Genomic DNA, 23,241 nt, shown 5'->3' with positions numbered 1-23,241 from the left:
TAAACATTCTAAATGTGTCCCAGTTTATTCCTGGTTGCAGTGTATGTGAATGTCATCAGCTGACAGGAAGTACACATGGACCCAAGCTGTTGCCTAGCAACGCAATTCTGTTGCAATTCCGTCAAAATGCACTAAAACGGAGCATTTCAGACAGAGGGTGAATACAGGCATATTCAGGTCGACAGTATGAGGAAAGTAAGGGTTTTTTGAACATTACAGCATGTAAACAACCTGAAAATGAGCACATATGGGACCTTTAAGTACGGAAGTTACGTGACAAATAAATCAACTTTGACTTGTGGATTCACACGAGACACAAACACCAGTCTCTAGGCAAAAGTCCTGTGTTTTTTGACCCACCCGTCCACCCGACCTCGCCGTGTTCGCCGCTCTCTAAACTTCCCGGTTTACAATTACGTGGATTAAATTCAAATTAATTCCGTGAGGACCATCACAGTGTTGGAGTTTCCTCATTGGCCGTTGCTCTTTCAAAATTAAGAGGCGGAAACGGTCCTTTGTTCGTTTTCAGAGGGGGCGTATCAGCGGTTCCACTCATCGGAGTCGGTGACTGAGGGCGTCTCAAAGCTTTCCATTCATGTCCTATGGAAAGCAGGTTCAGCGCGATGCGTCTGGCTCACAAAACTTGGACCGAGCAGGCCTCCAGAGTGAGAAAATCTGTCGCGTGCGACTACATATTTTCATTGTTCGCACCGGTGCGCCATTTAGCAAGTCTGTCTGTGTGTATGTGTGAAACCACGTCCTGTCCTTCCTCGAGAGACATCACATCATGTGGAGATGACTTGAAGAGACCTATAATTGTTTTTACGTCAAGAAAAATGCTGTGATGCCCGTTACACCTGTCACTGGCTCTGAACAGCCCAGCCCAAACCCGACATCGCAGACGGAGCACCGCTCCACCACCTGTCTCCCCGGTCCGCGGTAAGATGCCTAATCCTGATCAGAGGCACCAAATTCATTTCACAAGTGGGGATAGCAAAAAGTGTGTGTGTGTGTGTGTGAGACACTGTACATTTAATTAACACGAGACAACTTTACCGCTAATTTCTTCTCTGCTTCGATCGATCGCCAAACAGCTGATGTGCTCGTAGCGCATCTCTCTCTCTCTCTGTCACTCGACCACACACTCTCAATGCACACATCACATTACCGACGTAATATGTAAGCATGTGGATACCTGACGGTACGCAGTAAACTCACTATCGATCATGCTACATTGCGAACAACAAATCCACGTTGAAATCGGCAGGACGAGAGCTTAACGGGAGGTACCATTCATTTACATTCTGATGCGTTCAGTAAAAATGGGTATTGGGCGAAGGTAAATTCTAACGTTATCATGATGGGTTCAAATGTAATCTTGTAAAATGTATATTTTTTGGCAAGAAACTTAAATTCACTTGTTTGAAGGAGATGTTTTCACAGAAATAGATAATAGAGAGGGAATTTTGACCTGCTTAACTTCCTAACAAGAACTAGTATGCAAACAGTAATAAAGGAGTGGATGTTGAAGTACAGTATTTATTGTTTCAGTTTTGTTTTTTACCGTGGTATCGAATTGGTAGAGAATTGTGGAATTTCACTGCTATTGATCGATTACTAAATTTCTGATATTGGGACATCCCCAATGTAGGCCTATGGGAACTGAAAAAAACATACTTAAAATGGATTACTGCGGTGCCAAAAGGCGCGGTGAAAAATGTAGCAGCACCTAAATGATGTGCTGGTTCGCCTAAATGAAAAAGTTAGTGGAAATGATGTTAAAAGTTAGTCTGGAGCCCTGCCAGCTGTCAAACTAGGCGATCTAGTTCTAAAATGAAACCAGATTCAGCAGCGGCATAGCCTATTTCTTGCTTAAAATGTTTTTAGAAGTAGATTTCAGTGGATTGTTTCGACGAAATAACAGAAAGATTACGAGCAGGCCGCCATGTTGTTTCCTGTTTGAAACTGCGAGCAGAAAACCAGGAACTAGGGATGTTCATAATTAACCGTCAGCTCCGGGCTCTGGCTCGCTTGAGCGGAGCGGAGGAGTTGTAGTTTCATAGCATTTATCCACCGACAAATAAACTGTACACACACTGCTACACCTACATTCACAGCTAGAACACCACCAACAACCTCACACTCACCACCAACACACACACACACTGGTTCAAGATACGTCGCGCTGACAGACTGAATGTGTGTGGCGGCGGCGGCGAGCACGAAGCCTCCGGCAATGCTAGAGCTGCTAACGTAGCACAAATACACACACTGTAGTTCTGCCGGGCAGACACACAGCTGACAACATGCTAAACTAAACTAAATGTGCGGTGGAGACTTTTACTGGGAAAGTGGCTGCATGTCTGCGACACTACACGCAGCATCATAGCTGCTAAGTTAACGCTCCCGGACGGTGAACTGGGGACTCAGTTGTCTGTTGTGCTCCTTCAGCTGGCATGAGGCACAAATGTTGTCGGTAAACGGTTAATAATCGCTTAACGAGGGTTGGTTATCGGTTTAGAAAATTTTTCAACATGAGCATCCCTACCAGGAACCAATCAGGTGCATTCAACGATCCGGCACGTCAGCGCTTGTACAACCAGTTGAGTGGAGTAGTGCGTCCTCTAGTGTCCTCACCGGACCTGGTGGACATGTAGCTCTGGATTTAACATTACAGACCTGACCACTGACTATTTGTGTAACAATTTAGCCACAAATTCCCAGACTGACCGTACACTGTCCAGACGTAGACTCTTGTTAAACTTTCAGTGTGCCAGAATGGCTGTGACATTGATCTCCTCTTGACTGATCAGAATATTGTTTCACATGCTAATATTGAAGAAATGCCATGCTCTGAATTAACTATCACTGATCTTCATTGTTTTGCAAGGGCTGTGTCTGCAAACTGCTGGGAGCTGTGAGGGAATATCGGGTGGGGCTTCTTCCTCTCTCCCCATCCCGCCAGAGTAAAAGAGAAACCAAACCAACACCCACACAGTTCAGTCTGTTTGAGGTGGATGACGAATGCTGTAGCAGATTTGCAAACAAACACACAAAAACTGTGGGTCTGAAATGCTTTGTAGCTTCTGCTGGTGCTTATGGATGCAAAGCAACAAGTTCACGGATCACTCTCTTCTTAGTGAACTGGGAATATCGTGAACTGGGAATATCGTGAAACACGGTGTGTTTATGCTACTTTCTGTTTGCAGAAAAGCAGGTTTTTCTCTTCCTCTCAGACTGACCACTAAGGGACAAAAAAAATCATCTTTTATTGTATGCACACACCCTTTAATATAAGGCTCCCTTAAATCGTCTTAATGTCTCAATTTTCAAAGCAAGAGGATAGATTACATGTAATAAGCATTGCATTTCACATTTCGTTATATGTCTTTTTTATTGCAGTTTGGAAAGTTTAAGAGAAGCTGTTCATGAAAGGAAACGTATATGTTAGTTATTAAAGTCTGCTAAATGCTCTTCTAAAAAATAGAAATTCATTTTGATCAACCCCTGGTCAAACTATAAATTTGTGACAGCTGCAGGTTCCTCTAATATAATAATATAATAATATAATAAAAGTCCTTTAAAGTGTCAGAGATTGAGTGTGGAGCCTGACCTGAGTCTGTGTAGCGCGGTCTGGCCAGGTCCCTGAAGTAGTAGATGAAGTCCAGGCAGTGGTCGTCCTGCACCTCTCCCTTGGAGCACAGGTCGGACAGCAGCTCCAGAGCCTGTCGACAAATCTCATCCTCTCTTTCTGCAGGCATTGCCCTCCAGCATCCTTCTGACTGGTCGGCCACTCCGGCTGATCCTCCACCACCTCTCTCTCTCTCTCTCTCTCTCTCTCTCCCTCTCTCTCTCACACACACACACACACACACACACGCTCACAGCCTCTAGCAGCGCACAGACGCACCTCGGCTCCACCCAGCTGGAGAGGTCCGGTGCGCTCGACGCGTCCGCCAAATCCTGTCAAATCCGAATTCACTGGAGTTTTTTTGTGAATTGTGAGTAAAAGCTGGAGGTCTCAGCTGAGAGAAGAGAAGTTTTCACCGGTTAAAAATAATCATCCATCGCATGGTTTTGTTGCAGCAGTGAAATAACAGCTCCAATCCAGCGCGCCTCTCACGCTCTTCTCCTCTTCGTCCACCTCTCCCTTCCTTTTATTCTCTCTATTCTCTCCCTTCCTTCTATTCTCTCCCTTTCTTTGTCTTTCTTACTTCCCGTCTCTGTCCAGTCCTCTGCTGCTGCTGAATCACTACTGAGCCTCCAGGCTTCAGCTCCAGTCAAGGTCCTTGAATGAATGCTCGGCTTTCGCTGCGCGCAATTATTTCTCAATGCACTGATGCAGGGAGACAGACAGGAAGTTCTGCCTCCACCCCCCACCATCTCCATGCTATCCAAGCTGCAGCCGTCCCACCTCACAGGTCTAATGAGGAAATGAGCCTGTAGAGATTTATTTCTGTGGGCATCACCTCCACCTGAAGTGCAAATGTCATGAAATCCCTCAGCGTCTCTCCTGCTCTCCTTTGTCTAATGAGTATAAAGTCAAAGATGTGATTCCTCTCACCAGGTAAAACCATGAGTAATGAAGTAATAGATCCCCATGTGCTCCTGGGTAGCAGATGTCACTAGGGGGGTGAGGGTCCCCAACACCTGAGATGGGCCACATGCACAAGCCTGACCTTTACTGGAGGAGGTAATAAAGGGCAAGACCTACAGATAAATGTCAGGTTAAAGCCCTGGTGATGAGCTAATAAAGGCACTTCTAGGGGGGGCTGAGGGGGCCAGTGCCCCTGTAATATTTATCTCTATTATCGGTACTGTGTGTTAAAACACTGTCTTTAAAATCGTCATAAAATACTGTGGTGGTCTTTTTTTTCTGAATAGTTTCTAAAGGAGGAGGCCTTAACGCGACTAAAACAACACTCCGAGTGGATTTTGTCCAAACAATGTTTGTTTGGAAATTATTTCAATATTTTATTTTATTTTTTCAAACTTAATTTTTTCCAGGTTGTTTTCATATATGCAATTTACAGTTCGTAATTACAATAGTTTATAAGCCATTTTTTTAAGTAGTTGGGCTTGAACATGATGAACAGACTAAGTACACTAGAGAAAAAAACTTCAGCATTCAAAATTTAAATAAAATTAAGAAAAATTAAAAATAAAATAATAGTAATAATAATAAAAAGAAAAAGAAAGAATAGAATAAAAAAATATGAATACAAAGAAAAGAAAGTAATAATAAATTAAATAAGAAAATAAGTTAATAGAACAAAAAACAAAAAGGGTGGGGGGAAGGAGGGTGGGGGGAGGACAGAGATATAGCAATATCATTTACCTGGGCACGCATATGCGTTGGGTCACCTCCAGGCATGTGTGTATGTGCATGCGTGTTAACCCATGTAACTATATTTTTCCTTCTGTTAGACTCCATCTCTTCTCAAAAACATCCTCCATATTCCGTATTTTATGAGTTCCCTTTTCCATAACTTTTACTTCTTGAATTAAACTTTTCCATTTTATAAAATCTGGGGGTTTAGTTTTTTTCCACCCTTTTGTTATTTGCTTCAGTGCTGTGATTCTGAGTACTCTAAACAAGTAACGTTCATCTTTACCGAAACCAATTGGAAGTTTCCTGAGTATGATATGCTCCGCTTTTAAATACAGAGGTTCTATTTCATCCTTACTGACCGCCAGAGGCAGTGCTTCAACACTGAATATCTTTGTCTCGCGCATGCGCAGGTCGAGTATTAATATCAACAAAGTCACGTGTGACCTCGGATGACCCTGGTTAGGTATAAGTTCCGATGTCATCCACGAGATCAGTCCTATTTCATCTTCTCGCTTGCGCAGTTTAACTACTGTGGTAGCATTAGCTAAAAGCTAAATTACCTATTTGAGCTCGTCGCCGGTAGCCTTGTGACCACCGGTCGGAGTTGCGGAGTTTCGCCCTCTAAAGGCTGCGACGAGCCGCCCATCAAACTGTGCTGTCCGCCGTTCGGTCCTCTGACGGAGGAGACGGCGGATGCACCTATCCTGATCATCACCAGCGTGATAAGGACATCTTCCAATGTGTACATCACCCGGTGAGATCGATTTACATTGTTTTCTATAACAAGAACGTCTGTGCACAGTTAGCAGAGCGTTAGCTCATGCTAAACTAGTGAGATACTAACAAGAGCGTGTCCGCTCAGTGTTTACCGTTTGACAACGTGCTGTCAGGGAGGAGGCGTCCAGCTCTCCTCTCTGCTCTGTGTAGCACTATAACGAACATTGCTTACAGCTGAGTATAGTGGTAACATTACTGTATGCATTGTTTACTATAAACTTACTGCCTTCTTAACTAGCAGAGTGCTCTCGCTCAGGCTAATTTCGGCATTGTTTTCACAACGTTACCGCCTTCACAGTTAGCGGAGTGCTCTCGCTCAGGCTAACCTTGGCATTGATTACCACAACGTTACTGTCCTCGCATTAGCAGGGTGCTCTCGCTCAGGCTAATCGGGTAGACTAAGACATTGACAGTTACTGTACTAGTGAAAACTGTGCTCGCTCTCCTCTCACTACACAGACTGTTTCTTGCACGTTCTCCTGTTAGCAGAGTGCTCTCGCTCAGGCTAACCTTGGCATTGATTACCACAACGTTACTGTCCTCGCATTAGCAGAGTGCTCTCGCTCAGGCTAATCGGGTAGACTCAGACATCGACAGTTACTGTGCTAGTGAAGACAGTGTGCTCGCTCTCCTCTCACTACACAGGCTGTTTTTTCTGCACGTTCTCTCCAGTTAGCAGCGCGTTCTCGCTCAGGCTAACTCGGCGCGACACCAGCAACAGTTAAGTATATTGATAACAGTTACTGTGCTAGTGAAGACAGTGTGCTCGCTCTCCTCTCACTACACAGACTGTTTCCTGCACGTTCTCTTCAGTCAGCAGAGTGCTCTCGCTCAGACTGACTTCAGCAGCAACTGACGGGACAGAGTTTCTCCGTGGCTGTCACGATGCTCAACTCTCCAGGCTGCTACACCTGTATGGCTCCTCTTCAAACCTCCTGATGGGTTACGCTGTCCCCTCAGGGCAGCTGGCCCCAGCCCAAACTACCCGTTCCAAACGGCAGGCCACAGAGGCTGCGGGTGCGCCATCCAAGAAGCAGGCTAAGTCTGGCAAGCTGTCTTCTAAGGTGGATCTGCTTACGGCTGAGCTAGCCCAGATGAAGTCGCTCCTCCTGGCCCTCCACTCTAGTGCGGGTACGGAGGACGCAGGTACACCAACTCTGCCCATGGCTGAGTCATATTCGGAGGAAGATGCTGTCTCGATGGCGGCTTAGGCCACCCTCTTTAATGAATACAACGTGGAGGAGCCCTCCCATTCCTCTGGGCGCGGCTCCCGTTCCTCGGCCCATAGTTCTTCCGATGGGTATACGGCAGCCAGAATCGGCGCCTGCGAGCGCTTTCTTTAGGCGCGCGCCGGCCTCCACCACCTTTACTGTCCCTCCCTCCAAAGAGTATCTTAAGGAGTTACAGGCATGCTGGAGGGATACTAGGGCTTTCTCCCGTCTCCCGTCTGATGGCCGAACCCTGGCAGCCATGCAGGATGCGGCAAAAAATTGGCCTTGACCACATGCCAGCTATTGAGCCTGCCATTGCTTCTCTCATAGTCTCCCCTGACGAGGCTCTGAGACCAGAGGCAAGGTGCCCTCGACCCCAATGTCGGGTCACAGACGACCTCCTCTCTAAAGCTTATGATACAGCGGCTCGCATGGGCAACTCCCTCTCACACCTCATGCTTGCCCTCTCAGCCTCTCTGCAGGAGGCTGCTCCCGACGTTTCCTCCACCAGCCTCAGTGACGCGTCATTGCAGGCGTTTGCACTGATGTCGAGGGAACTTGGACGGCTGATGTCCATGCTGGTTCAGACTCGTCGCCAGGTTTGGCTGGCGCAGTCGCCCTTGTCTGAGACATGTCGGAGGACCCTCCGTACTGTTCCAGTAGAACCAGGGCACCTGTTCGGGACAGCTGCCCTACAGGTACTTGAGCGGACTGTCCAAGCTGACCAGACCAGGCAGTTCTCTGGTCTTCGAAAGGGCATGCCCCCCCCTGCCAGGCCGAGGGGCTCCATGTCTGCCCCCCGAGGCCGCTCCCGGCCACCGGCTCAGCCTAGTGGCCACCACGGACCTCAGCGCTCCACCGAGAGGCAGGTCCGCTACCGTGACAACCCCGCCCACTTGCCCTCCAGGCAACCTGGGCCGTGGAGCCTAACCGCCGCCCCCCCAGAGCCTTCAGAGGCCGGGGGGCCCGCTACTGAGACCCTAGGGCCGGCTGTCGGTTATTTCTCCGAGCAGCAGCTCAACTGCTGGGCAGCTCACACTTCAGACCCCTGGGTGGTGTCCACCCTAACCCGGGGGTACAAACTTCAATTCCGGCGCCGGCCCCCATCCTCCAGCCGGGTCATAATGAATGCTGAGCACAGCGGACACTCTTCGTGCTGTCACCAGGTGGGAATAGTTCACATCTGTCGACTTGAAGGAGGCTTATTTCCATGTTCCCATTGTACCTCACCACAGGAGGTTTCTTCGTTTTGTTTTCCAAAACCGTCAATTTCAGTTCAGGGTGCTTCCATTTGGACTCTCCCTGTCCCCCACGAGTATTCACCAGGTGCGTTGCGGCGGCCCTCTCGCCCCTGCAGTCACGCGGCATGAAGATCCTGCCGTATCTAGACGATTGGCTGATCTGTGCGCCGTCCCCGCTTCAGGCGGCCCGGGACACGGCCCTCCTTCTCTCCCACAGGACCCAGCTGGGTCTCAGGGTGAACTTGGGGAAGAGCTCTCTGAACCCCTCCCAGAGCATAACCTTTATTGGTATGGCTCTGGACACAGTCACTATGAGGGCTTGTCCGTCACTTCAGCGTGTGGACAACATCCTCCACCACCTTCACATCTTCCAAGGGGGCAGGTCGTTGCCCCACATTCTGTTTCTTCGCCTGCTGGGCAAACTGGCAGCTGCCTCAGCTGTCGTTCCCTTGGGCTTGCTTTCACTGCGCCCTCTGCAGAGATGGTTGAACAGCCTCCACTTGGACGCCAAGCGGCACAGGCACAAGAAGATAAAGGTGTCTCAACAGTGCTTTCTCGCTCTATCCCCATGGAGGGAGAGAGCGTACTTGGAAAAGGGCGTGCCCATGGGCTCCGTTCCATCCCGCAGAGAGACCGTCACAACAGATGCCTGCCTCTCTGGGTGGGGTGCAGTGTGGCAGAACAAGACTGCTCGGGGACAGTGGTCTGCTCTGGACCGCACAGAGCATGTCAATGTGCTGGAGCTACGTGCAGTGCACCTAGCGCTCAAGCACTTCCTGCCATACCTGAGAGGGAAACATGTGCTCGTCCGGTCGGACAACACCTCGACCGTTTTTTTATATAAACCACCAAGGGGGCACCAAATCTGCAAAGTTGCTGCAGACATCCCAGGCTCTCCTGACATGGGCAGCCTCTCGCCTGACCAGCCTACGGGCAATGTATTTGCCAGGGGAACGGAACCCTGTCGCAGATTTCCTCTCCCGTCACAAACCCTCGCCGGGGGAGGGGCGCCTTCACCCACAGGTGGTGCACAAAATATGGAGTCTCTTCGGCAGAGCAGAGGTGGATCTCTTTGCCTCAGAGATGTCAACCCACTGCCTCCTCTGGTTCCCCTTGAGGGAGAAGACCAGCCCTCTAGGTCAAGATACTCTGGCTCACACGTGGCCAGAGAGTCTCCTCTATGCCTTCCCACCGTTCCCTCTGATCCTACCAACGCTTCTCAGAGTGTTTCAGCAGGGCCACAGACTTCTCCTGGTGGCCCCCTTCTGGCCAGCAAGGATAGGGTTCTCACTGCTGCACAGACTCTGCTGCGGGACGCCCTGGCGCCTCCCCAGCAGGACAGACCTCTTATCTCAGCTGGGGGGTCAGATCTGGCATCCCGACCCCAGCCGCCTTCAGCTGTGGGTTTGGCCGCTGGAGGGTCCGACCCAATGCTGACTGATTGCATAGAGCCCGTCAGAAAGACTATTCTGAATGCCAGAGCACCATCTACCCACCTGCAGTACGAGAACAGGTGGAAGTTGTTCTCTGAATGGTGTACAGTTCAGAAAGAGGACCCAGTACATTGCTCGGTGCCTACAATTCTGAAGTTTCTGCAGTCCCTCCTGGAAGGTGGCCGGTCTCCATCTACACTGAAGGTGTATGTGGCTGCTATTTCATCGCAGCACGATATGGTCGATAATAACACTGTGGGGAGCAACAGGCTTGTGTCTCTCTTCTTAAAAGGGGCTCTGCGGCTGCGTCCCCCGAGCACTCCGAGGGCTCCCGCATGCCCGCATGCCCCTGGTGCTGGACGCTCTATGCTTGCCTCCCTTTGAACCCTTAGTACAGGCAGAGCTGAGGTGGCTGTCGGCCAAAACTTCATTTCTCCTTGCCATCACTTCTGCAAAGCGTGTAGGCGAGCTACATGCCTTGTCAGTGAACAATTCACGTCTGAGGTGGAACTCAGATGGCTCAGGTGTCACTTTGTGGCCAAATACAGCGTTCCTCCCTAAGGTGCTGTCACGATCACATCACAATCAGCCTATTCGGCTTGCCCAGTTTCAACCCCCTAAAGGAGATGGGGAGGAGAGGGCAAGGCTGTTATGCCCAGTGCGGGCCCTTAGAGCCTATGTAGAAGCCACCGCATGCATACGGCGGTCAGAGCAACTCTTTATCTGTTACGGCGGTCCCAAGAAGGGCTGTGCGCTCTCAAAGCAGCGCCTGTCCCACTGGATCGTGGAAGTGATTTCCCACGCATACAAGGTGAATGACCGTTCTCCTCCATCCACAGTAAGGTGCCACTCTACCAGGAGTGTTTCCACATCATGGGCAACCCTGAGAGGGGTCCCCTTGGAGGACATATGTGCCGCAGCCTCAGGGACGTCACCGAGCACATTCTTCAGATATTATAGAGTCAATGTGGCCACCCCCCATCCACTGGGCGTGGTCCTTCAGCCGAGTTCCTCTGCTTCATCTTTATGGGGTATGTACTCGAGGATTCCTCGTGACTCTGTTGTTATAAGTCATCCAGTGTTGAAGCACTGCCTCTGGCGGTCAGTAAGGATGAAATAGAACGATAGTTACGAATGTAACTATGGTTCTATGAATCCTGGATGACCGCCAGAGTTCTTAGTCACTCAGAATCTCGTGATCCCGCGAGAAGATTCTGTAGGACTGATCTCGTGGATGACATCGGAACTTATACCTAACCAGGGTCATCCGAGATCACACGTGACTTTGTTGATATTAATACTCGACCTGCGCATGCACGAGACGAAGATATTCAGTGTTGAAGCACTGCCTCTGGCGGTCATCCAGGATTCATAGAACCGTAGTTACATTCGTAACTATCGTTTTCTGAAAATGTTTTCTATAAACTTAAATATTTCTAACCAAAACAGATTTAATACACTACATGTGTAGAAAATGTGTGCATGATTTGCGTTACTTTCACCACAGTTTCTCCAGTACTGAGAGCTTGGTCTTCTTTTATATTTAGAAGTTATTTCAGGTGTCAAGAAGTCTCATATCTCATATTTATCTTCCAAGCGATTCTCTCCAGAACAAGGAACTGGTTGTTTTATGTATTTCACTCGACATCTGTGTCCATTCTTCATCAGTTATTTGTGTTCCCAACTCTTCTTCCCATTCTATCTTTGTATTCATTGTTTCTTTTTTCTCTTCTAAGATGTTATATACATTACCTATAGTATATTTAAGTTTGCCATTATAATTGCTTATAATATATTTCAACAGGGGGTGAATATTTTGTATGTCTTTTGATTTCAATATTTTAGTTACAAAATCAACGCACAAGAAACTGTCTTTTCACTTCATAATATGTTTAACCAGTTTTATATTGAATGTACACACCAGACTTTGGATTCTTTTTTGTTATCTTATTTACATTATTATTGTTATCGTATTTGTTATTATCTACGTTTTACTTGGTCATGTTTCATTATACAAAATTATACAATTTAGTTGTTTTTTATTGATTTTATACTGTGCACAATGGTAGAATGTGATGATGCACAATGGTAGAATGTGATGATGCACAATGGTAGAATGTGATGATGCACAGGGTAAATGTCATGGCCAAAGGTTTGCACATAGCCTCCTGTAGTGGATATCAGTAGTATTTTAGAGCCAGATTCCCTTTAAAGAGGTAGAAAACCCATTTGGCATACTTGGGTTATCCAAGTGTGCCAATTGGAGAGTCCTCCTGGTCCTATCCTGACTAAAACCTTTGTAGAATCTATGTGCTTTGGGTTATTACCTCCACCAAGGCTGAAGGCCTAGGAAGGAGGTTATGTTTTTACCAGTGTTGGTTTGTTGGTTTGTCCGTTTGTGTCATGATGTCACCTGAGGCCTGTACTACGAAGCGAGTCCAACATACCCAGGGTATCTTCTCGTTATCTGGCTTCACTTACCCTAACAAACGAGATCACGCTAAACTGTACTACGAAGCTGGTTATCAACTCAGTAAGTCAACCCAGGGTTTCTCCATCTGGCTGTGAGTGCGTTCACATGAATGAGGAGGTGTTTGCAGCATCTGACCAATCACAGACATGGACAAGTCTACTGTCATCAGACAGACAGAGCGGCACATTTTACAAAGGAAGAGCAAACTATATTAGACAAATACGAAGAAGTTAAACACTTAATCAGACTAAAAGTAACACAGATGAAGCTGCCAAATGCAGGAAGGAAGGACGGCTGGCAAAAGAAAAACTTCAGATGTGTGAATGCGTAAACTAACAGATTTATTAATTTAACGGAACACTCAAAAGTCAGATATAGTCGTCTAAATATAAATAGCGTTTAAGAGTGTAATAGATGAATGGATTACTCATCTTTTTACGCTGTGTGTAACATGTGGCGTCTATCATTATTTAAACCTTCTTTCACCTGCGCCCCCCTCTCTGACGGTGTGAAACGGACTCAAGAGCAAGTTAAAATAAAATAAATATAAAAACATAATTCAAAGCAGTAAACACCCCCAGCATACAGCCAGCTGTCCTTCCTGCATCTGTCAGTTTAAACTGTGTTAATTTAAGCCTGGATTACGATTTAAACTTCTTCATTTATGTGTAATATTATCATACAATCCCCGCACAGAGCTCTGATTGGTTAGTAGCTGGTACTTTTATAGAGTTGATCTCTTATCTGGAACATAACCTGCTCCGGAGCAGGTTAGCTGTTCAGCATCAGTTACCATGGTGATCTAACCCGGTAAGAAGTGAACCACCTCCGTGGTACGGAAAACCCTGAGTTAACCCTGAAGTTACCTCGCTAACCACAAATCCTGCTTCGTAGTACAGGCCTCTGGCAGTCTAGTTTTCCCTGTGTTTCCTCTGTTTCCCTGTCCTTTTGTCTCCTGTGTGTTTTACCCTGTCTGTTTAGTTTGTCAGTGTGTAAGGAAATGTGGCCTTCTCCTCCTCCTTCTCCTGGGCGGTTGCTGCTGGAGCAGCTGACATCAATCATTCAATCAAGACACTCTCCTGCAGTATATCAACTCCAGTCTTCCTGCCATTCATTGCCAGATCATTCCGTCACCCACCGTGGTAGTAACGTCATCAGGCTCACTTAACTTGCTTAGCTGTTTTTTTACTTTGTCTCTGCTCGCCTTGTACCTTTTGTACTCATCCAGTTTTTGTCCTTTTGTCCAAGGTCTACTTACCTGTCAGCTGCCTCCGCTTCCTGCAACTAACCTGCCTGCTCACTCTCCGACGCCATTCTTCCTCCTCGGATCACTCGTGGACTCGCCTCACCATCTGGAGGATCCCTGGAACCCCATTCCCCATGCCCCCTCGCTTCCTTTAAGACTGAGTCAAGTCACTATCACGTCGGACTCTGAGGACCCCAGCCCTGTCCACCGAACAATTATTATTAGAATAAATTATCTTTTTGTTACAACTTCAAGTTACTAGTTGTGTGCTGCTTTTGGGTCCACTTTTTGTTAACCAGAACATAACAGTTTGGAGGATTCCTCCAAAAGTCAATGATGAAACGAATGACATTTTTTATTTTATTATTTATAAATAACTCTGCTCAGCCTGTGCATTAACACCACAGGCTTTAAAACATGCGCAGTGTAACTGATGACGCGTTCATGAAACCTGCCTTGGCAGAGGTCTGCGCTCTCCGAGTGCACGTCTAGTTTATATCTGCATCGACACAGTTGTAGTCGAGGAGTTGCTGAAGGAATTCAGTGGCATCTCTGTGCATAACATCATTGCTATAATGGTTTCATCCACTGTCTAATCTAAAACACATTTTAGGCGAGGATAAAAACGTCATCACAATTTACTCAGGCATAGTAACAGTCACAATGTTCAATCGTGCATATTGACCTGGTACTGTAGTTGTAGTGCTATTCTTGATTTATTTTGGGTACGTCTGTCTAGACCAGCGGTCAGCAACCTGTGGCTCCGGAGCCACATTGGTTCTTTAGCCCCTCTCCAGTGGCTCCCTGTGGATTTTTTAAAACATTAGTGGAAATGAATAACTTTTATTGTTTACATTTTCAATTTTATTTATCATTGCTGTAAGTCTATGGTACGACGGTACGATGGAGTATTAGGGCCACATTGAGGAAAAAAATAAATCTGAGATTTCGAGAATAAAGTCATAATATTATAAAGTAGTAATTTTACGTGTTACTTTCTTTTTTTCTCGTAAATGTCTGACTTTATTCTCATAATATGACTTTTTTTACTCCTAAAGTTATGACTTTATTCTCGTAATAATACGCCATTTTTCTCTCGTAAAGTTATGCCTCCCCTTCTCTAGACTCCTCCCCTGGTGATTAAGGTGACTGTGCTCCCTCTACCTGGTCTCACAGGATTGACTGCAGGCTTGAGATTTTGAACAGCCGCCCCTTCAAACATGAAATATTTTAATTGAAACTTAATCTCGAGCTAAACAGGATGAGGTGTCTTCAGCTATGGTGGGTTCAATAGGTGCAAGGGTTATTAATCGGGCCACAGGTCTAACGTATCGCTTTCTTTTAATAGTAACTTCCACGGTCCGAACTCTTCCATCTCTGCTGGGCAAGCGCTGAGACTCGGGCTTAGGCTAGTCGTGAGGCTGCTGGGGCACGGACTGAGGCTGCTGGGGCACGGACTGAGGCTGCTGGGGCACAGACTGGGGCTGCTAGGGCATAGACTGGGGCTGCTAGGGAACGGACTGGGGCTGCTGGGGCACAGACTGGGGCTGCTAGGGCATAGACTGGGGCTGCTAGGGAACAGACTGGGGCTGCTGGGGCACGGACTTGTAGCCAGACCTTGGTTGAAAATAATTAACCAGTCTCTTGCACTGATAGCTGGGAACCTGGGGCTGAGGCAGGTATAGGTACCGGGTTTGGCTTGGTAACCTGCCTGGACCTGCTTATCTACAACTTTACTGTAGATTTCAGCTACCACAGGTTTGTTCTGTGACTGCCGTCCAGTTCGACGAAGGATGGGCATCACAGGTTCTTTGGGAGACTGGAGTTTCAGGGTATTCTTAAGTCGTAGCAAGGGGGTTGCGTAATGTTCAACTCCATCCACATTTATGTTAATGGTTCATTTCTCCTTTGATCTAGTGATCATCTTCTTGTCAGTCTAGGGGGTAGGTGTTGAGGTGAATAAGCACTGAGGGGTGTCCTGTGAACCAGATAGGAATGTAAGCCCTTGGAGTGCCCAGCCAAGTCTAGTGTTTACTGCTACAGGTGCCCTCTTACAGCCAAATGGGAGACGAAAGGGTTCAACAGGAGTTATGAGGTGGGGATTATCAGTCCCAATGAGGATCTGAGGCTGTACATTGGAAAAGGCAACCAGAGGCATGTTGTGTAAATGGCGGTAATGTTGCTTGAGCCTGCTGATGGGGTAAGTCTGCTCCACCAGTGACAGTCTGTCAGATGTAAATGCCCCTTGTATAGTTTATGTTCTCTTCGGGTTTGATGCTGCAGCAATTTTCAAGGTCACTGACCTACCGTGCATGGTCTCTGTCTCTTGATTTACTGTGCGCAGGTCAAGTTTCTCAGCCGCCCCGTCTAAGCCAAGGTACTCAGCGGCTGAAGGCAGCAAGATTGTGCCCTCTGAGCCATCGTTAAGGATCACATAGGTGTAAAGCAGGGGTCTCAAACTCGCGGCCCGCGGGCCAATTGCGGCCCGCAAGACGATATTTTGTGGCCCCCACCTTGATATGAAAGTTTAATGTTAGTGCGGCCCGCAAATTATTATTTATAAAGTTTTTTTTTTTGGGGGCATTTTTTCATTTTTATTGACAGGACAGTGGATAGAGTCTTGGAAAGGGGGGAGAGAGAGAGTGGATGCGGAAAGGGCCACAGGCCGGATTCGAACCCGGGCCGCCGCGGTCAGGACCAAGTCTTGTTACATGGGCGCCCGCTCTACCAACTGAGCTAACCAGGCGCCCTCGGCCAGCGAGTTTTATGTGAATGGCAGTTTGCCGTGGAAGGTCCCTTTGTTGCGCAAGCCCGAGCTGAACGAACCTACCAATCACAGTGGGGTATATGGCTCCCGGGGGCGGGCAATCGGCCGGGCTTGATGCAAGCAGAGAAACATTTCACAACAACTATGGCGGCGCCCGTGTAACATCGCATAAGCTTGATTAAAGCTTGATTTATACTTCTGCGTTGAATCGACGCCGTAGCCTGACGTGCACCTCTCCAGAAATGTAACTACACGTCGCGGCGACGCAGACCGCAACAGCTGTGATTGGTCCAGTCTCTCAGCGATGCTGAGCGGCCAGGACCCCGGACAACCACAGAAAGTTCAACTTCTCTCTGCCTCCATCTTTTCAATGTTTGTTCACACAAATCCACTCAGATATATTTTCTCTTTTTGGCGTTCCAGCAATGTCAGTAAAAGTTCTGTGGTTCAACAGTTATTAGCTCCAACTCCGCTCAGTTTCTGTTTGTAGTACAAGAAGAAGAAGGAAACTCATAGAGACGCCGCCGCCAACTAGCGGTTTGGTGGTGTAATTGCAGAGCAACACAAACACAGCAGGCACAACTTTATTGCGGAGTGACACCAAGTGGAATGAATATATACAGACGTAGGCAAAGTTGTTGGTAACGTTCCGTTAAAGAGAGAAAAACCCACAATGGTCACTGAAATAACTTGAAACTGACAAAAGTAATAATAAATAAAAATTTACTGAAAATGAACTAATGAAAATCAGATATTGTTTTTGAATTGTGGTTCAACAGAATCATTTTAAAAAACAAACTAATGAAACTGGCTAGGACAAAAATGATGGTACCCCTAGAAAAGATGTAAAATAATGTGACCATAGGGACATGTTAAACTAAGGTGTGTCCTGTAATTAGCATCACAGGTATCTTCAAACTTGTAATCAGTCAGTCTGCCTATTTAAAGGGTGAAAAGTAGTCACTGTGCTGTTTGGCATCATGGTGTGTACCATACTGAACATGGACCACAGAAAGCTAAGGAGAGAGTTGTCTCAGGAGATCAGAAAGAACATTATAGACCTTCATGTTAAAGGTAAAGGCTATAAGACCATCTCCAAGCAGCTTGATGTTCCTGTGACTACAGCTGCACATATTATTCAGAAGTTTAAGGTCCATGGGACTGTAGCCTACCTCCCTGGACGTGGCCGCAAGGGGAAAATTGATGACATATTGAAGAGACGGATAATACGAATGGTAACCAAAGAGCCCAGAACAACTTCCAAAGAGATTAGAGGTGAACTCCAAGGTCAAGGTACATCAGTGTCAGATCGCACCATCCGTCACTGTTTGAGCCAAAGTGGACTTAATGGAAGACAACCGAGGAGGACACCAAATCATAAAAAAGCGAGACTGTAATTTTCCAAAATGCATATTGACAAGCCACAAAGCTTCTGGGAGAATGTCCTTTGGACAGATGAGACAAAACTGGAGCTTTTTGGCAAGTCACATCAGCTCTATGTTCACAGACGCAAAAATGAAGCATCCAAAGAAAAGAACACTGTACCTAATGTGAAACATGGAGGAGGCTTGGTTATGTTATGGGGCTGCTTTGTTGCATCTGGCACAGGGTGTCTTGAATCTGTGCAGGGTGCAATGGAATCTCAAGACTATCAAGGCATTCTGGAGCGAAATGTGCTGCCCAGTGTCAGAAAGCTTGGTCTCAGTTTCAGGTCATGGGTCCTCAAACAGGATAATGACCCAAAACACATCTAAAAACACCCAAGAATGGCTAAGAACAAAACATTGGACTATTCTGAAGTGGCCTTCTATGAGCTCTGATCTAAATCCTATTGAACATCTGTGGAAGGAGCTGAAACATGCAGTCTGGAGAAGGCACCCTTCAAACCTGAGATAGCTGGAGCAGTTTGCTCACGAGGAGTGGGCCAACATACCTGTCAACAGGTGCAGAAGTCTCATTGAGAGTTACAGAAATCACTTGATTGCAGTGATTGCCTCAAAAGGTTGTGCAACAAAATATTAAGTTAATGTTACCATCATTTTTGTCTAGGCCAGTTTCATTAGTTTGTTTTTTTAAATGATTCTGCTGAACCATAATTCAAAAACAATATCTGATTTTCATTAGTTAATTTTCAGTGAATTTTTATTTATTATTACTTGTGTCAGTTTCAAGTTATTTCAGTGACCATTGTGGGTTTTTCTCTCTTTAACGGAACGTTACCAACAACTTTGCCTACGTCTGTATCTTGTCACACAGCCCCAATCATGTCATTTTCAAAGCCTGCAGTGAAGAGAAAGGTTGGTGACGAGCACAGACAATTTCAGGAAAAGTGGGAGACGCAATAGAGGCCATGTTCAGAAGAACAGTTCATGTTCTTCAATGTTCCATTCATGTTCAGGACAGTTCATGTTCAGAAGAACCGTTCATGTTCAGAAGAACCCATTCAAGTTAAAGAACTGTTAATAATGACGTTTGAGAAGATTTTTTTTTTTTTAAACAAAGATTTTTTTGTGGAATACCTGATGCGGCCCAGCCTCACCCAGACTCTGCCTCCAGCGGCCCCCAAGTAAATTGAGTTTGAGACCACTGGTGTAAAGGATATGACTCTTATTAATCAGTTCAACTTTCACTACTTTAAGTAGGACTTTGGGGGACTTACTTTGAGGATTCATGTACAACACATTAGATACAAGGGCTTGTCTATTCACATCATGCAAGATTCCCATATGCCTTCCATTACAATTAGGGCAGGGTTTCTTTAGGTTACAATTTGCTGCCATATATGACCTTCCACATCTCCAGCATCTTCCTTGCTCTTTAATCCATGTTGCCACTTTCTCTGTGCTTAATTATTTCAGTCCTTCCCAATGAGTCAGGGAATGATCAGGAGACTGACAGTAGGAACATGGAAATTTTAATTTAGGTCTTGCCTTGTATTGAGCAAATGTGCCTCGGGCTGCTTTGGAATGGGCACCATGGAGTATGGTAGCTGATGAGGAAAATGTTGGTCTCTGACTGTATTCTCTTCTTGGGTAATGAGTAGTGCCAATGTGGAGGTTTGCAACCTGAGCTGCCACTGCTTGACATGCTGCTTCTCCTTGGAGCCATAACGAGAGTCTACTAAATTATAATGGCCAGTTCGGTGCACGGCACGGGCATGTCTTGCATAGCTGGATACAAATTCAGCTGGTAATTTGCTCAACAAACGTTGTACATGTGATGCACAGGCAAGTTCTGCTGCCCCTTCTTGCCCTAGAGACTGTAACATGCCCCATCATAGATCTCACCCTTACTGCAAACATGTGGAAACTATTTGCATTACCGGGGGGAACCTTGGGAAGGTTCAAGATAGCCTGGATTTCTCTCAGGGCAAGGTGATGTGGCTGACCATACTGCTGATCTAAAGCTGCTAGAGCCATGGTATAGGGCCGTGGGTCATGAGCGTAAGAGAGCAATATGACGGGCAGAGCTCAGGTGAAGGTGGTCTAATAAAATATGGTATTTTTACATTTCAGGTTCTTCTGGTTATTGAGAGCCATCTTTAGCATTGCAAACTCATGGGGGTCCTCGTCCGTGAAGTTAGGGAATGAGGATGCCTCAATGCGTGGAGCATATCTTGGTCGGTCATAATTTGCAGCCTGATGTTGCCATGCTGGAGCTGGTGGGGTTTGTGATATTTGGGTTAACTGGTACTGATGCAACTGATCAGATAGAGAAGGGGGAGCAGGCTCAGATGAAAAGGCAGGCAGGGGTGGATATCCAGGCTGGGATGACTAAGCATGAGGTGGGATTTGGGCAGCGTTGGTTGAAAGTCCATGAGCTGACTGTAGAGAAGCTAATGGTGGCTGAAGAGGTGGTAGATGACTAGGTTGTGCATGAGCTGATGCCACTTGACTATAATGCACATGGGTTGATAGCAATTCGGTTTGATGTGCATATGATAGAGGCATTGGAGGTGCTTGTTTAGGACGTACATCGACTGAGGTCCATTGGCTAGTAGTTGCGTGAGCTGAGGGCAGTTGACTGGCAGGTAAATGAGCTGGTGGTGCTTGACTGGTAGTTACAGGAGCTGGGGGCGCGCCACTGGTAGTTAAAGGAGCTGGGGGCGCTCGACTGACAGGTGCAGATGGTGGATTTCCCTGGTATTGGAGTGTTTGTACTGACTGGGAAATCCTACCACATTCTGTTACATGTACAGACTCTGAAAGTGTAGGCTTTGAATGTGCCTTCTCGTGAATAGTATCTTGGTATTTATCCTGGTATAAAGGCTGGGACTGTTCAACACATTCTCTATCAAACAGTTCATCACAACTTTGCTTATCATCAGGCTCATCTGCTTCAGAATTACTGTATTCATATTGTTCAAGTTCATGAACTATGCTTCTCAATTGTGCCATTTCTTGCCTAAAGTTTCTGTAGGTAAAGGGCAGGTTGCTCCATCCTGCGTGATGAACTGGTTCTACAGTTCTGTGTGGTAGTCTTGGAGATAACCAGTTGGCCTCCTCTCTCAGTGTGGTCTTCCACTTGAATCCTCTTCTTTACTCTCTGGCTTGGCTCTTGGATCCATATCCAGTCTAGAAGTTCGCTCCGGCTCGAAGGACCATGAAAAAAAGAATTAATAATCTAGGCCTAAATTAGATCATTGTTGCCTTGTTTGAAAGTATTAATGCTGGACCATTGAACTTCTAGCTGGGATGCACATTAAACACCAGGATCCAAGAGCCAGTTAACCATTTATTAGTGATGGCGAGATGAAGCCTCATGAAGCTTTGAAGCTTTCCAGCAAATTGGTTCGGAAAAGGGTTCATTGCTCGAGGCTTCATGTGCTCACGAAACCACCTGGTGGTCAAAGAGTGTAAAACAGACAAATATGATCTTAACCATGTGATAAGATAAGATAAGATATTCCTTTATTAGTCCCGCAGTGGGGAAATTTGCAGTGTACAGCAGCAAAGGGGATAGTGCAAGAAACAAGATGCATAAGCTAACACAGTAAAAAAGAGCTAAACAAAGTGTAACAAAATATGAACCAAGTATAAAGATTGGAAGTATAAAAATAGGAGTATATACAGTATTGACAATAAACAGACTATTAACAAAATTGCACAAGTGGAAAATGATATTGCACAGTGAGAATTAAATGAAAATCCACCTGAAAATATCAGGTTATTGTCAGTTTGTCAGTTTTTGGTGTGTAAGTGTAAGTGCTCTACTGGGAACACAGATCTGTGATATACTGTATTTTGCGCCAGTAAAGGCTGTTGGGAATGACTATAAACAATGAAAAAAAATCTATTACCATGTAATCAATTTATATATATATATATCATATTTAATAAAATGTCTATTTAGTAAGTATATTATGAGTATATAAGATACATGTATAATAAACTGTAATTGTTTTGTGAGTAATTCATCTTATGTGTGCAAACCAATCCTAAGTTAATAATTGTATTGTAGTGTAGTGTAATATAATATAATAATTGCAGGAGGGTTAATATTAGTGTTCTGTGTCACTTCTGGAAAGCAGCATTGGTTGAACCAGTGAAGATCTGAAACACTTCATGAACCAGTGGGCGGTACGGCCGGGCAGCGAGGCTTCGGATGTCATCAATGACGTCATTGGTCTAAAACGAAACAAGCCTCGATACGCGCATCGCAGGAAACTTCCTGGATTACTCGACACACGCTCCGAAGCCTCGGCACAGCACGTAACATCACTACCATTTATTCAAAGAGGATAATGGGTGGAGGTTGAAGGATGGATAAGGGATGAAGATATGGATTTTGATGATTTTTCTGCACAATAAACAAATTAAATCAATATATTACCATGCTTACCACAATTGGTAATAAATAAGAGGTATGTAGTCATCTTACGTTATTAATGCTTCTTAAGGGTGAAAAACTTTAACATTCTCCATCCGGAACCTAATTATAACAAACATAAGTTAATACAATTTAACAAAATATACAATCACTTCCTTCTCAAAATTAACAGATCGTCTTACCTACTCAATCTGACTTTATCTCACAGGTAAGTGGCCTATATTACACTGCTCCAAAACAGTACCAGGATCTATCAAGAATACACACATTAAATCAAGATAGAGAATATGTTGAAGTAACTCAAAATATAAACCATATGTGGTCTAAAACAAATTATCAAAATCATTGTAAACAATTTACTGGGTTGGAAGCATGGTCTCAAACAAATGGATTTGTGAAAACAAATTGCTGGTGTGGCAGCATGGTCTCAGTCAAAAGGGATCTGAACAGAACACACCCAGCCTTTATGTAGCCTCCCCTTCTCTAGACTCCTCCCCTTCTATAGACTCCTCCCCTGGTGATTAAGGTGACTCGGCTCCCTCTACCTGGTCTCACAGGATTAACTGCAGGCTTGAGATTTTTAACACATAATATTACGCCTTCTTTTCTCGTAAAGTTATGACTTTATTCTCGATAATATTCCGACTTTTTTCTCGTAAAGTTATGACTTTATTCTGGAAATCTCAGATGTTTTTTCCCTCCATGCGGCCCTAATACTCCGTAGTACATTGTCTCTTTGGCCCTCACTGCATTAGACTTATATACTATATACTTAGTGTGAGGAAGCAACAACTCCCTCACTAACTGTTTGGTAAAGCCAAGTGGGGTTGATCACAGTTATCTTTGTTTTTCCTTACGTGGGTAGTTAAGGGGTTAATTGACTGACAGGGACTGAGTGGCTCCAAGTGTAATCAGGTGTGCTCTGATTTCCC

At 45.8% G+C, this 23,241-nt stretch overlaps 1 protein-coding gene and 1 long non-coding RNA gene across 4 annotated transcripts in view; one reads left to right on the top strand and one right to left on the bottom strand.

Annotated features, from left to right (window-relative positions):
* Positions 1–4,423, bottom strand: part of LOC141766928 (synaptotagmin-9-like) — an 84,362-nt gene extending 79,939 nt beyond the window's left edge. Inside the window, exon 1 of one of the 3 annotated variants that reach the window (XM_074634138.1) lies at positions 3,614–4,423. In XM_074634138.1, the coding sequence (XP_074490239.1) occupies positions 3,614–3,761 (148 nt within the window). In that variant the 5' untranslated portion in view covers positions 3,762–4,423. The remainder of the gene's footprint in view (positions 1–3,613) is intronic. The other 2 variants (XM_074634141.1, XM_074634140.1) reach the window with 2 other exon arrangements.
* Positions 1–23,241, top strand: part of LOC141766939 (uncharacterized) — a 282,348-nt gene that overhangs the window by 99,124 nt on the left and 159,983 nt on the right. The window lies entirely within an intron of this gene.

The sequence above is a fragment of the Sebastes fasciatus genome, chromosome 4 (assembly GCF_043250625.1).
Source record: "Sebastes fasciatus isolate fSebFas1 chromosome 4, fSebFas1.pri, whole genome shotgun sequence".
In the NCBI taxonomy this organism is placed as follows: Eukaryota; Metazoa; Chordata; class Actinopteri; order Perciformes; family Sebastidae; genus Sebastes; species Sebastes fasciatus.
Note: the sequence above shows the minus strand (reverse complement) of the source record. Positions and strands in the feature narration are given on the sequence as shown.